Source organism: Micromys minutus (genome assembly GCF_963924665.1).
Source record: "Micromys minutus genome assembly, chromosome: 5".
Classification (NCBI taxonomy): domain Eukaryota; kingdom Metazoa; phylum Chordata; class Mammalia; order Rodentia; family Muridae; genus Micromys; species Micromys minutus.
Window position 1 is genome coordinate 55,219,716 of NC_137974.1, and position 10,904 is coordinate 55,230,619.

Consider the following 10,904-nt stretch of genomic DNA (forward strand, 5'->3'; position numbering starts at 1 on the left):
TCCTTTCCACGTAATCAACTCAGGTCAAGAAATTGAGTGTACCGAGGCTTTGTATATATCTCTTCTGATCCTTTGGTTGTGAACTTTGGACTTAACAGTTGAGCCATTTCTTCAGCCAAGCCCCCTCCCCTGAGCCCTGATACAGGGTCTCTTTACGTAGCCTGACAGTCCTCTAACTTACTATTTAGCCCAAGCTGGAATTAAACTCACAGGAGATCCTCCTGCCTCTGCCTCCCAAGTGCTCGGATTAAAGGTGTGAGTCACCAGCACCTGGCTCCAGCCCTTCTTTTTATCCCCCTTCCAAACATTACAAACTGTCATCCTCCTGGGGAAGCTTTCCTCTCTCCTCGTCAGAGATATCTTGATATCTGAATGAGTTTTTTTTTTTTTTATTTTGAATTTTCTATAAATAGAACGATGTTTTCTGATTGCTTTTTTTTGGTTTATTCCTTAAGAATTTTCCCCCAAAGGTGGTGAGGGCTGTTGATCTAGGCAGTGTCTGCCCTAGCATCTGCTAAGGCCCCAACGACAATCCTAAGTTAAAGGCCACCGGAAATCCCCCTGGGGAAGCAATGAGAAGTTATTTACAGGAGTGTAGTGGGCTGCCGAGCAGCTACACCAGAAGGAGGATGGCTTCCCCATGGCTACAATAATGGAGCCCCTTCCCCTAATCTTCCCCAGTTTATATACTCCAGCTTCCCATCACCCCAGAGGTCAAGGTCATGTAGCAATTAGGTCAAAAGTACATACAGGTGTCTGGGGGGGGGTGAATGGATCCGTGAACGAGAGGCCCAGGACCCTGCCTTCTCCCTCCTTCTATGAGGGAGCACCAACGGTCAATACGCTCAGTGGACACAAGCCACTACAGCTAAACTGAGGACAGTAGTTGTGGGACTTGGAGGACAGGGCAGTACAACAGCTTAGCATTCTGGTTTTGAAGTCTCCCTAGAGATACGTGAGCAGTCTTCAGTCTTCAGCACCGTGTTTCCTTCCACTATAGGGCAATTTCCTCATTCTGGTTTGTGGCTTTGAGAAAACTGGGCTGAGGGAGCTGGGGAGAGAGCAGGCTACTAACGTACCTGCAGCATAAACATGAGGACCTGACTCTAGAACTCACATCTCCAAATCCTGAGAGCGGGGTATGGTGGCGTGCCTGTAACCCAGTGCTGTGGACCTGCATCGGCAGATCCCTGAGGCTCCCGGGGCAGGACAAGGGGGCAAGGTGCAGGCTCACTGAGGGAACTGAGCTCAAAAACAAGGTGAAGGATGATTGAGAAACAAGGTCTCATGTCAATCTCCAGCCTGTATATGAATGCTCACACATGTACACACATACACACACACACACACACACACACACACACAGACACACACACACACACAGACACACACACAGACACACACACACACACACACACACACACACACACACTGGGAATAACCGGGTTGGTTTTAGTCCATAGAATGTGCGTATGTGTGATCTGAAGGCTTTTTGGACAACTCTCATTTATTTCTCATTTTTATGATATCTTCTTCATGGCTACTTATTTTTTTAAACTGTCTTTGAAAATTCCTGTAAACTTTTTGTCTGGGGTTTTCCTTTTTATGTGATATGTATTTGTGTTCAGTGTGTGTGTGTGTGTGTGTGTGTGTGTGTGTGTGTGTGTGTGTGTTTGTGTCATGTGCACATATGTATGTACAATGCACACTCATGTGCGTGCATGCAGAGGCCAGAGGGACCTCAGACACGAGGTGTCCTCCTCTGTCTTGCTCTCTGAGACACAGTTTGTCACTGTGCCCAGAGTTTTTCATCTGGTCTCTCTCTGCTTAGTAAACTAAGGATTGTCCTGTCTGGCTGCTCCCCTCTCTCTTATTGGGTGACAGCTCTACGAATGGTGTTGCCTGGCCTTTTCCATAGGCACTGGGGTCAGGTCCTCTTGCTTCCATAACAAGTGCTGCCACCCACTGGGGCATCATCTTTCAACTCTCAAAGGCTTTTGCTTTCTCTTCTCATTGAGCATCTTCAGGCATTTTCAGTGCAGCATAGGCAGAGACTACAGGGTGTTCTGTTCTCTTACTACCGTCTCAGAGTGCAGGGCCTGCTGTCCTCTGACCTCCACATACAAAGTGCACATACCTGCATACACGTGTGCATCCACATGAACATACTAACGCATACATACAACGCAGAATTTCACAATGTGTCAAACATCCCATAATAAAAATACACAGAAGGAACAGAGTCTGTTAGGCCTAGGAAAATAAGAATTACCATATTCAAGTGTGTATTCATTAAAAGAATATTAATCTTTATTCTAGGGGTGATCTGCTCTAAGGATATGCTAGCTTTGTCCTGAAGGTGGGGAGGGGGTAAATGGAGGGGTCTGGACCAGAGTGGATAGTCTCTACCCAAGAGTTGAAAGGGTAGCCCCTCTGTCCATCATTCTCCTGGAGAGCCAGGAACCTTGCTGCCCTGGCTTTGTCTGCGCAGCATCCCAAGCTGTCCCTCTTCTCCCAGCCATCCTGCTGGCCTCCCGGGAGCTGACCCTCAGCAAGCGTCTGAAGCAAATGCTGGAGGTGGTCCTAGCCATTGGCAACTTCATGAACAAGGGGCAGCGTGGGGGTGCCTATGGGTTCCGGGTAGCCAGCCTCAACAAGATCGCGGACACCAAGTCCAGCATTGACAGGTGGGGACCTATGAACTTCCTTGCCCTGTGTTACCTCATCTGAGACTCTCCTTCCCCTTTCTGACTCTTTTCTATCTCTCCATTCTAGCTGTCTTGTTCATTTTTAGGTATTTTAAAGAAATATGTTAGTGTGTGAGTGTGTGTGTGTGCACATGCACACATAGGCAGTGTGCATGAGTTCAGTTGTCCACGGGGGCCAGCAGGTATTGGATGACTGGCACTGGAGTTACTGCCATCTGTGAGTACTCAGAACCAAACCCAGGTCCTCTGGAAGAACAGGAAGCCCTCTCGGTCACTGAGCTCCCTCCTCTCTCCCAGTCACTGCTTTTGCTTTTCTTCACACTCCCTCTGGTTTCCTTGCCCCCACCCCTTGCCCAGCCCATGACACAACTGTCACCCACAGGAACATCTCTCTGCTTCATTACCTGATCATGATCCTGGAGAAGCACTTCCCGGATATCCTGAACATGCCTTCAGAGCTGCTGCACCTATCGGAAGCTGCCAAAGTCAAGTAAGCAGTGTCCCCAACCCTTTCTTTACAGTGACTACACCCCCTGGCTTTCCCCATATGAGGGGACACTAGGAGGGGGTACTGTCTCAGGGTATGCTTTAGGAGAACCAGACAGAGTTTTCTCTCTGGGATGTAGATCATCTTATTTCACAGGTAACTCTGGAAGTACCAGGGAAAGAGAGGGGGGAGGGGTAGAGTGTGGGGGGAGGGGAGGCTGGAGGAGGGAGGGGGCTAAACCATGTGCAGAAAGAAGGCCACTAACAGAAGCATTCGTTGAGACATTTGCACTGTGGGAAAATGGAACTTAAGCCTAACAGAAAGGCAGGATCTCTGGTTATCCCATTATGGATATGAGAGAGCAGGCTAGTCATGCAGCACCACTGGCTAAGTGGCCTGGAGGGGGTTGTGGGAGATATAGCTCTAACAAGAAGATGGTTTGGGGGGGGCTGACCCAGCATAAAACAAATGCACATCTAGGTGCTGGAGGGAGGCCTCAAAGATTAAGAGCATTGGCTGCTCTTCCAGAGGGCCCAAGTTCAAACCCTACCACCCACATGATGGTTCACAACCATCAACAATTTCAGTTTCAGGAGATCTAATCCCCCTCTTCTGGCCTCCTAAGGCAACACACACACACACACACACACACACACACACACACACACACACACACACACACAAATTTTAAAATGAGCACATTAAGAAAAAGCCCAGTCAGCTGGAAGAATGGGTACCTGAACCATAGTGGGTTGGACATCCACAGCACCTTCTAAGGCTGTGAGGCTTAATCCGTGGTCTGTGAAAAAACAGAAACACTAAGGCTAACATATGGAACCTTATGTGAGATATTCTGCACTATAACAAAACACTGGAGACTTGGCAACTTATAAACATTGTAAGTGTGTTTGACACATGACTCTGTTGGACTAGAAGTCTAAGAGCACATGGTGCCACAGTATGTGCTACCTACTTTAGCATGGCAGCAGCATCCCAGACTAGGACAGAGCATGAAAGGTTACAGTCCCATCTTGGGGACTTCACCCTCACAACTGACCTCATCGTATCAAAATTCTCCCTCCAAAGCTCTACCTCCAAACACCATCAACATGACTCAGGAGAGACAGGCTGGTAAATGACAGTTGACATTGCCTAATAGTAACAAGAAGAAAGAAACCGAAGCCAGACGCCAGTGTGAGGAAGCTTTAGATAGGGCTTGGGGGTAGTTCCACAGGTAACACGAGGGTCTGAGTGTCATACCTAGAACCCAAGCCAAAAACAAAACAAACAAACAAAAAATACCCACATATAACACCAAAACCTAGACAGCTCCTAGGAATTGACCCCAGTGTCTGCCGACTTCTGCACACTTGTTCTCTCTCTCTCTCTCTCTCTCTCTCTCTCTCTCTCTCTCTCTCTCTCTCTCTCTCTCTCTCTCTCTCTCTCTCTCTCTCTCTCTCTCTCTCTCACACACACACACACACACACACACACCAACTTTGTAAGACTCAGCACCTGGAAGGACCTATGTAGTGGAGCTTTCTAGTGACACTGTACAGAATTGCTAGCAGGCACACAGGACAGTGACATGCCAGAGCTATGTGTCAGGGACCTGAGTGGGCCTGAGACACAAGGCCATGGTGCTTCAAGCTTCCCTTTCTCCTAACTATCCTTGGCCCCTCGCACCCAGAGCTAATGGGTTTCTCCTCTCCTGTCTCCCACAGCCTGGCAGAGCTGGAGAAGGAGGTGGGCACTCTCAGGAGGGGCCTCCGAGCGGTGGAGGTGGTAAGTGTCCAAGGAAAAGCCAATGTTACTCCATCACTGGGTCCAGTGCTCACCCCCAACCCAATACACACACACACACACACACACACACACACACACACACACACACACACACGGCTCCTGAATGGATGGAAGGGGAGACAACAGCAGTGGAGAAAGCCTTCAGGAAAAGCTATTCACCTCAGAAAGAGGCTAACTGTCTGACACCGTCTCTGTGTAACTGGGCAGGGAGATGTCCACTTGTTGGACTTAACCCTAAGAGTGTCACATGCTCATGTTTGACCATAGTGATTGGGGAGGCTTGGCTGACTACAGAAGGTGTCCAGCAGTGTGGCAATGGGGAACTGTATTCCCCTGAGATATCCTACCTAACATCCTTTCCCTTCATGCATGAACTAGTAGAGGCTTGCACATTGATGAGGACTTTGTTATCTTAGTCCTTTGAAGTGGCTAAAACATACCAATGTTCATACAATAGACTGTTTGGACAAAAAACATGTTCCCTCTTATAATTTTGCAGGGTAAGTCATTCAAGACCACAGTGCTGGCAGAACCAATGTCTAGTGAAGGCCTGGTCCTCATGGGTAGCACCTTCCCACTGTGTCCTCACTCACTACAAAGGACAGGCTTCCCTGGGACTCTTGTATAGGGCCATTAACCCCATTCACAAAAGCCTTGTGGCCGGGTCACTTGATAGGAATGTCCAAGCCATGTATCGCAGGAGACCTAGCTATGCAGAGTGCTGATACAAAACCACACACTTAAGATATTATGCATTTTTATGATGATATTTTCCTACCTTGGTTGTGTACTTTGTAGATGACAACATTTTCATCTCAGTTTTCATGCCCCTGTGTGATCCAACGTCCTTGCCTCACCTTAGGATCTCAATACGGGGCCATTGAGAGGGTACAAGCTCTGGATCCCAGCACCAGACTCTGGCCCTGTTACAGCCACTGCTGCTGTTTTATCTTCATAGCTGATGCGCACTCTAGGACATGCTCAACACACTCCATGTCCCTCACACTTGGGAACTAGAGAAGTCTCAGGAACTGAAGAATCCTAGGACCTTCTGTGTGCTGCCGTGGGTGGTTGTCTCCATTTTGACAAAAAGTACGGCTTGGGTTGTGGACCACTGCCCGCAACACAATGGCAGTGATGGGAGAAGGAAGAGTGCAAACAGCCGCACAGACCAACAGTTCTCAAAGTCTTTGTCACATTTAGGATTAAAACCCCAGGCGTCATCTTTCCCAGAGGCTTGTGAGATGTCCTGTGGGCTCCGGGAGACATGCTGTGGCCACTGAGTGCCATTTGTCTAAACTGTGCTTTATTCTCCCTTCCCAGGAGCTGGAATATCAGAGACACCAGGCACGGGACCCCAATGACAAGTTTGTCCCTGTCATGAGTGACTTCATCACGGTGTCTAGCTTCAGCTTCTCAGAGCTGGAGGAGCAGCTGAATGAGGCCAGGGATAAGGTAAAGATGACCCAATGCCCACTCTGACATCACTGCTCCTCAGCATACCCTCTCTGGAGCTGGCATCTCTGCCTGGTCCTACTGTGGACATGGACCAACCCAGAGCCTCAAGCCCTAGAGCATCTTCATCTCCCCCTCCCCCAAAGCGATCAATGACAACTTCATACTGCAGAGATCGGGACCCGTTTCTTAGGCTCTCGGGTACCATAAGCATCATATTAAAATTTATTTTTATGGATGTGTGTGTGCTGGTGTGTGTGATCCTGTACACGTGTATGTGGAAGCCAGAGACCCACCTCAGGAGTCATTCCTCTGGAGCTGACTGCTTTGTTTGTTGAAACAGGCTCTTTCAGTAGGACCTGAGGCTCCACTGTTGAGACCACACCAACACACCCAGACTTGCAGTACTCCAGATCAAACTTGGGTCACGTGCTTGCATGACAAGTACTTTACTAGATAAGCCCTGCCCCAGACCACCACCAGTGTTTCAGGATTCCTAGCCTGCCGACTTTAAGGGTTTGCTGAACAAGTATAGTCCATTTCAATAGATGTGAACTCTGAGAATCAGAGAGGTTTCTCCTAACGTGTAGCCTGTTATTCAGAAGATCCAGGGTGAGGCTGGACATCCAGCATTCCCAGCCAACTCCCAGAAGGTGCACAGGCTACTGGTCCAGGACTATATGTGCAACGATATGCTTTCTAGACAATATTTTGAGTTATGCTAAGACAGAGTTAGAGCAGTTTCTGCTTCAAGTACAGAGTCAGCTGCCTCTGTCGCCCCGCTTAACTCCCACAATAGTATCGTAAAGTCGATCCCCATTTTACAGGTGAAGTCCCAGAGGGGCTAAGCAGGTCACCCATCAACTGTGTCACCCAGTGACTAGGTAACCTGTGAGGGCCCCTTTCATTCCTGCCAGGCCGTGCCTGACATTAGTAAAGTCTTGGTTAACATCTTCTGATCCCATATTTACAATATCAAAGACCCAGAACTGGCAGGAAGGTAGACTATCAAGTAGTCTCAACGTATTTCTCCAGCAGTCGGCCTCATGGTTTGGAGGGGAATGACAGGTAGACAATGAATTTTGGCTATTCGTTTAAAGTTCCCATTGGTAAACCTTGGGGTTCAAAACACCTGTCTTAGAGCCTACAAGCCCACAGCTTGGACTGGGCACTCAGCTGCAAGCTAACTGTGGGCTAACATGGGCTCATTATGTCTCTACTTGTGTCTTTAACAGTTCAGCAAGGCACTGACACACTTCGGAGAGCAGGAAAGCAAGATGCAGCCGGATGAATTCTTCGGCATCTTTGACACCTTCTTGCAGGCCTTCTTGGAGGCCCGGCAGGACCTGGAGGCCATGAGGAGGAGGAAGGAGGACGATGAGCGGAGGGCACGCATGGAATCCATGGTGAGCCTGTGCCTCGCAGGGGAAGGGATGCAGCGGAAGTGGGTATGGAGAGGATGCTGCTTGGAGTCTGGGAGATCAAACAGGAGCCAGGGGGCACTTTCGGGGCTGTTAGCCCCAGAAGAAACATCTCCGAACGTGGGGAGACCATGTAAGGTGGGGAGGGTGGAGCATCTTGGGAAGAGGAAGAGGGGTCCCTGGCAAGGAAGCACGTCCAGGATAGGGGTAGCCACAAGCTGGGAGAGCATCCAAGAGGGCTGCAGGCAGCTTGCCTGTGTCCTTGAGTCAGTTCTCCTTTCCACTTCCAGTTGAAGGAACAGCGTGAGAAAGAAAGATGGCAGAGGCAGCGGAAGGTCTTGGTGGGCGGTGCCCTGGAGGAGAGCGGCGAGTTCGACGACCTAGTGTCAGCCTTGCGCTCTGGAGAAGTTTTCGACAAGGACTTAAGCAAGTTTAAGCGCAACCGGAAACGACCTGGGAGCCAGGTCCCAGAGGTCACCCGCGAGCGGGCAATAAACAGGCTAAATTATTGACTTGGGGACTGGGGACTGACCACATAGCAGCAAGCCTGGAGACAGAAATTAGGGGAGAGGAGTTGACTAGAAGAAGCAATGATTTAAATGATTTGGGAAATGGGGTTTGGGAGCCCTGGGCTGGGTCCTGGGGGCCATGTGTGGCTAGACCCGGTGTCTCCCCACACTGATAGAGGGTCTTCTCTGATCTGTATATTATCCATTCTTGCCCACACTTTGCCCATCTCCCTGTGTGCCCCTCACCCTCCTGGCCATCATTCTCTAAAACTAGCTTGGGCATCCCTGGCAGACCCTTTCAGATTGGGCAACATTGTTCTCCAAAGTTTGTGCTGGCACAGGAGACATTCCTGTCCCGACCTTTTGTACAGTGTGTGGTGGAGTGGACCCCGAGAGCCAGCAGCAGGGACTCCAGGCTCCTATCTGAAGAGACGACTGAATGAAATATGGGTCTGAGATGGCAGGAGGGTTATGTGTTCTAGCTAGATAAGCTCTAGTATGTTCCTGACAAATGGGGCCAGAGCCAGCAAGTGAGTTATCTGTCTGTCTGCATCTTTTTCCTACACCGAGTCCTGGGGCCTTGCTCCTTCCTTGGCTACCTCCCTCCCATTTACCAATTTCTGGTCCCAAAATTCATCTCCAATGTCCAGAACTCTGGCTCACTATCAGCTTATAGTGTGGCTCTGGTGAGGAGGGGTCTAAAAAGACTTCTGTCATCACCCCAACAGGCTCATGCATAGGCCCCCCGAAGCAAGCCCTAAGGTAACCTGACCACTATCTTAGAGAGACCGACCCCCAGATCCCCACCAGAAGGTATCTCAAATGCTTTTCTCCTCTGAGAGTGCTCCATCTACCATTTCCCTCTGTTGACCCCTGCTATGCCACAGTGGCCTCTGAGTCTCCACCTGAAGGTCGCATGGAGCTCCATATACTTGGCTGTAGCTGGCCTTGGGGAATTGTTCCTGGGGGCTAGAACTACTCTCTCTATTTAACCGTCACTCTGAGGGAAACAGTAGACAGGGGGCTGAGAAGAGCAGGCAGATGCTAGGGAGCGCTTGCGTAGGATACTCACTCCAGGGTTGGTTCCTCTGCCTGACTGCATGGGATTATCCTGCCCACCCGTCCACACTCATCTTCTGTCCTTCCATCTTCAGCTGTTTGGACGGTATTGGTGAGGCAGCATTGCTGTATCTAGTCACATGCTCTAAATGGATCAACACCGTGTAGGTTTGTCAAATGCACCCATCTTGCCCCTCATCTTGAGATCAGTTTTGCCTGCTCCTGGCTCTTCTCTTCTAACCCCCTGGCTCAAGGTCATTGCCAGTGACTGTGGGCCACTCGCTCCTGGTCCTGTAACTAACTGCCTGTCTTCTTACAGGAGATTCCCAAGGGGTGAGACCATAATAGTAATGGGAAGGAGAGGTACAGGGCAAAGCTGGGCATGCGTATTGGTTTGAAAGGGATCTCCGCAAGTGGAGGCCTGGCCAGTATGGTGTGAGGAAGCCAGACTGAGAGCACAAAAGGCTTCTAAGAAGAATGGCTTTGGAGGAGAGCTTCAAAGCCCATTTTCTCACCCAAAGAACCTTCCCTCCCTCTTCCCCACCCCAGCCCTCGGGAAGCAAGCTATAAGAACATTAAGACTGGTGCTGTACACCTTCATATCCTCTCCCAAACTGGCTGGGATGTCAGCCTGCCATGCAAGGGGCAGGGTACAGGAATGGACTACATTGCCGCCCAAAAGGCATGGCTGGGCCTAGCCTCCCAACCGCCATGAAGACAGGACATGCACCGGGAGAGATAAGGAAGATGGAAGTTGAAGAGACACATTGGCTCTTCAGAAAAGCTGCCTGGCATCTCTCCAGAGCCCAGCCTTCTCACCCCAAAGAATCCTGCCTTCTCTGTTGGTTGTTTTCTATAGCTGCCCAGTGGCTCCAGTGCTGTCTTTGTACCCAGATTCCAACAGTGCCTGGATCACGGGCTCTTGTGGATGACTGAGGAAGTGACTGGTGCCCAGTGGAGGTGCATAAGCTGGTCCTCAATGTCCAATGAAGAAGTCTACTCTCCAGTACCCACCCAACCCTCCTGCCGCCTGTGGGCCAACTGTTCCAGTTAGTTTTGTGCACAGTGTAAAATTCATAGTCCAGCCAACACATCCCTTCTCAGCAGCAGCCATTCCCCTCCCAAGATGGAAGTTTGTTCAGGGGTTGGAAGGACGAAACTCTCCAGGTGGGCGGACATGGGTTCTTCCCATCCATTCCTATTGCCAACTGGGGAGCTGTGACAACCTCCCCAGGACATCTGCCAACCTTCACGCCAAGGCTGCTCTCACCAGCTGCTGCAGAGGACAAAGTTTATATGTACAAAACTCTACAGTGTCCTTTTACCTGTACCTTTTATAAGAATATATTGTAATACTTAAAAAAATATTAAATTCATCCCCACCCCTAGCCTGCCTAGAAATGTTTCTTTCTGTATGGATTCAGGTTTTGGGTTGTGCTGGTGTGGGCAGAGCCAGTGG

At 49.8% G+C, this 10,904-nt stretch overlaps 1 protein-coding gene across 1 annotated transcript in view; it reads left to right on the plus strand.

The window, feature by feature from the left end:
• Window positions 1-10,685, plus strand: part of DAAM2 (dishevelled associated activator of morphogenesis 2) — a 106,883-nt gene extending 96,198 nt beyond the window's left edge. Inside the window, exons 22-27 of the mRNA XM_080916992.1 lie at window positions 2,519-2,687; window positions 3,091-3,198; window positions 4,920-4,980; window positions 6,325-6,456; window positions 7,692-7,862; window positions 8,168-10,685. Of these exons, the coding sequence (XP_080773118.1) occupies window positions 2,519-2,687; window positions 3,091-3,198; window positions 4,920-4,980; window positions 6,325-6,456; window positions 7,692-7,862; window positions 8,168-8,389 (863 nt within the window). The 3' untranslated portion in view covers window positions 8,390-10,685. The remainder of the gene's footprint in view (window positions 1-2,518; window positions 2,688-3,090; window positions 3,199-4,919; window positions 4,981-6,324; window positions 6,457-7,691; window positions 7,863-8,167) is intronic.
• The last annotated feature ends 219 nt before the right edge of the window (window positions 10,686-10,904 follow it).